We start from the raw sequence: 1,512 nt of genomic DNA on the forward strand, positions 1-1,512 counted from the left end.
TCGAAATCAAATTCTTCTCCTGTAATCTTAAAATTCAGCATTTTTGTACCATTGTTAATATTACGTTTATGCTTTCTTTAATTTCACATATATATCTTTTCTTTTTTTTTCTTTTCTTTTCTTTTCTTCTTTTTTTTCTCTCTTTTTTCTGTGTACGCACAGACGATTTTTAAGAATAAATTGTCTGCACAAATGCCCAACTTCTAGTCATTCTGTCAACAGTAGAATTTGAACAGGAGACATCACGGTGGCTTTGGGGAAACGGCTCCAGGAGTGACAGCCTCAGGAGTCAGTATTCCACAAGTAGTAAAGCGGGGTGCTTTAGCACTCTTTGAGGGGCCCCGGTTGAGGGAAGATTGCCAAAGAAACTTGGCTTCCATTCTGAATTATTTCAGGCTCTTCATTAGAGGCGATTTTGGATGTTTGCTTGCGTTACATATAAGGTTCCCTGGAGCCAAGAGAGGGCCCATATTTCTCTTCACACATTTGTTCACTGGGCCTCTTAAGAGTGATAGATCTTATCTTTCTTCACGTAAACATGAGCAGTTAGACCTTTTCTAGTAATGATGAAAAAGCCACTAGTTACTATTCATCCTATCGAGGATGGCTAACAAAATGAAACTTGTTTCATATATGTCCTCAAAGTTTTCTCTGTTTCATTTTCGGCTCAGATGGCGGGAAGCTACCCCAATAGAACAGCAGAAGCTCCTGCTGTTTGCAAAGACCATTGGTGCACCTGAAGACAAAGGGTCGGAACCTTGAACGAGATGTCTGCTCAAAGATGTATGCTCTTTAAAACATTACCTTGGATTGGGAAGCTAACGCCAAAGTAGTTGTTTTTCCTGTTATTTCACAGATGTCTGCAATGTATGTCTGAAAGACCTGCATTGATATTAGAATTTACATTTCGTGCTAAAAAAAATCAACGTTTTGCAGGCTCCAAGAGCCAGGTGGCGCTATAGAGAACGAGATAGAAAAGAATTGCGGAATGCGGGACAAAATAATATCTGGTTCATTTCTCCGTTTATTTTGCAAATTCCAAAATCATGCGGATCACCTTTATCAGATTTCACCAGCCATATCCGCCGAAGCTACTGCCATACCCACCATACCCATAACCACTATATCCGCTTCCATAGCCCCCATAACCGCTTCCATAGCCGCCTCCGTATCCGCCGTAGCCACTGTAGATAGGCAGAGCGAGGGTCGGGTAGAGGGCGAGCGGCCGGTGGAAGCCAGAGAGGCCGCCGCCTCCGATCTTCTTGAAGTGACCTGCGCTCGAGGACACGCACGACAGGGCAGTCAGGACGACCAGGATGAACAGCAGCTAAGGGGGGGAATCCAGGGAGATTAGCCTCAAGAACGGGATATATGTATATATATATATATATATATATATATATATATATATATATATATATATATATATATATAATGTGTATATGTGTATGTGTATGTGTATGTATGTGTATATATATCGATAGATAGATATAGATAAATAAGAATGGGAGT

The 1,512-nt window shown here is 41.0% G+C and overlaps 1 protein-coding gene across 1 annotated transcript; it reads right to left on the minus strand.

Moving 5' to 3' along the window:
* Positions 1–1,011: 1,011 nt before the first annotated feature.
* On the minus strand, positions 1,012–1,327 carry LOC119571056 (keratin-associated protein 19-2-like; the record flags this gene model as incomplete). The annotated part of the gene is made up of 1 exon (XM_037918527.1): positions 1,012–1,327. A coding segment is annotated over one exon (258 nt), but the record flags the coding sequence as incomplete, so codon positions are not given.
* Positions 1,328–1,512: the final 185 nt, after the last annotated feature.

The sequence above is a fragment of the Penaeus monodon genome, unplaced genomic scaffold (genome assembly GCF_015228065.2).
Source record: "Penaeus monodon isolate SGIC_2016 unplaced genomic scaffold, NSTDA_Pmon_1 PmonScaffold_4946, whole genome shotgun sequence".
Classification (NCBI taxonomy): domain Eukaryota; kingdom Metazoa; phylum Arthropoda; class Malacostraca; order Decapoda; family Penaeidae; genus Penaeus; species Penaeus monodon.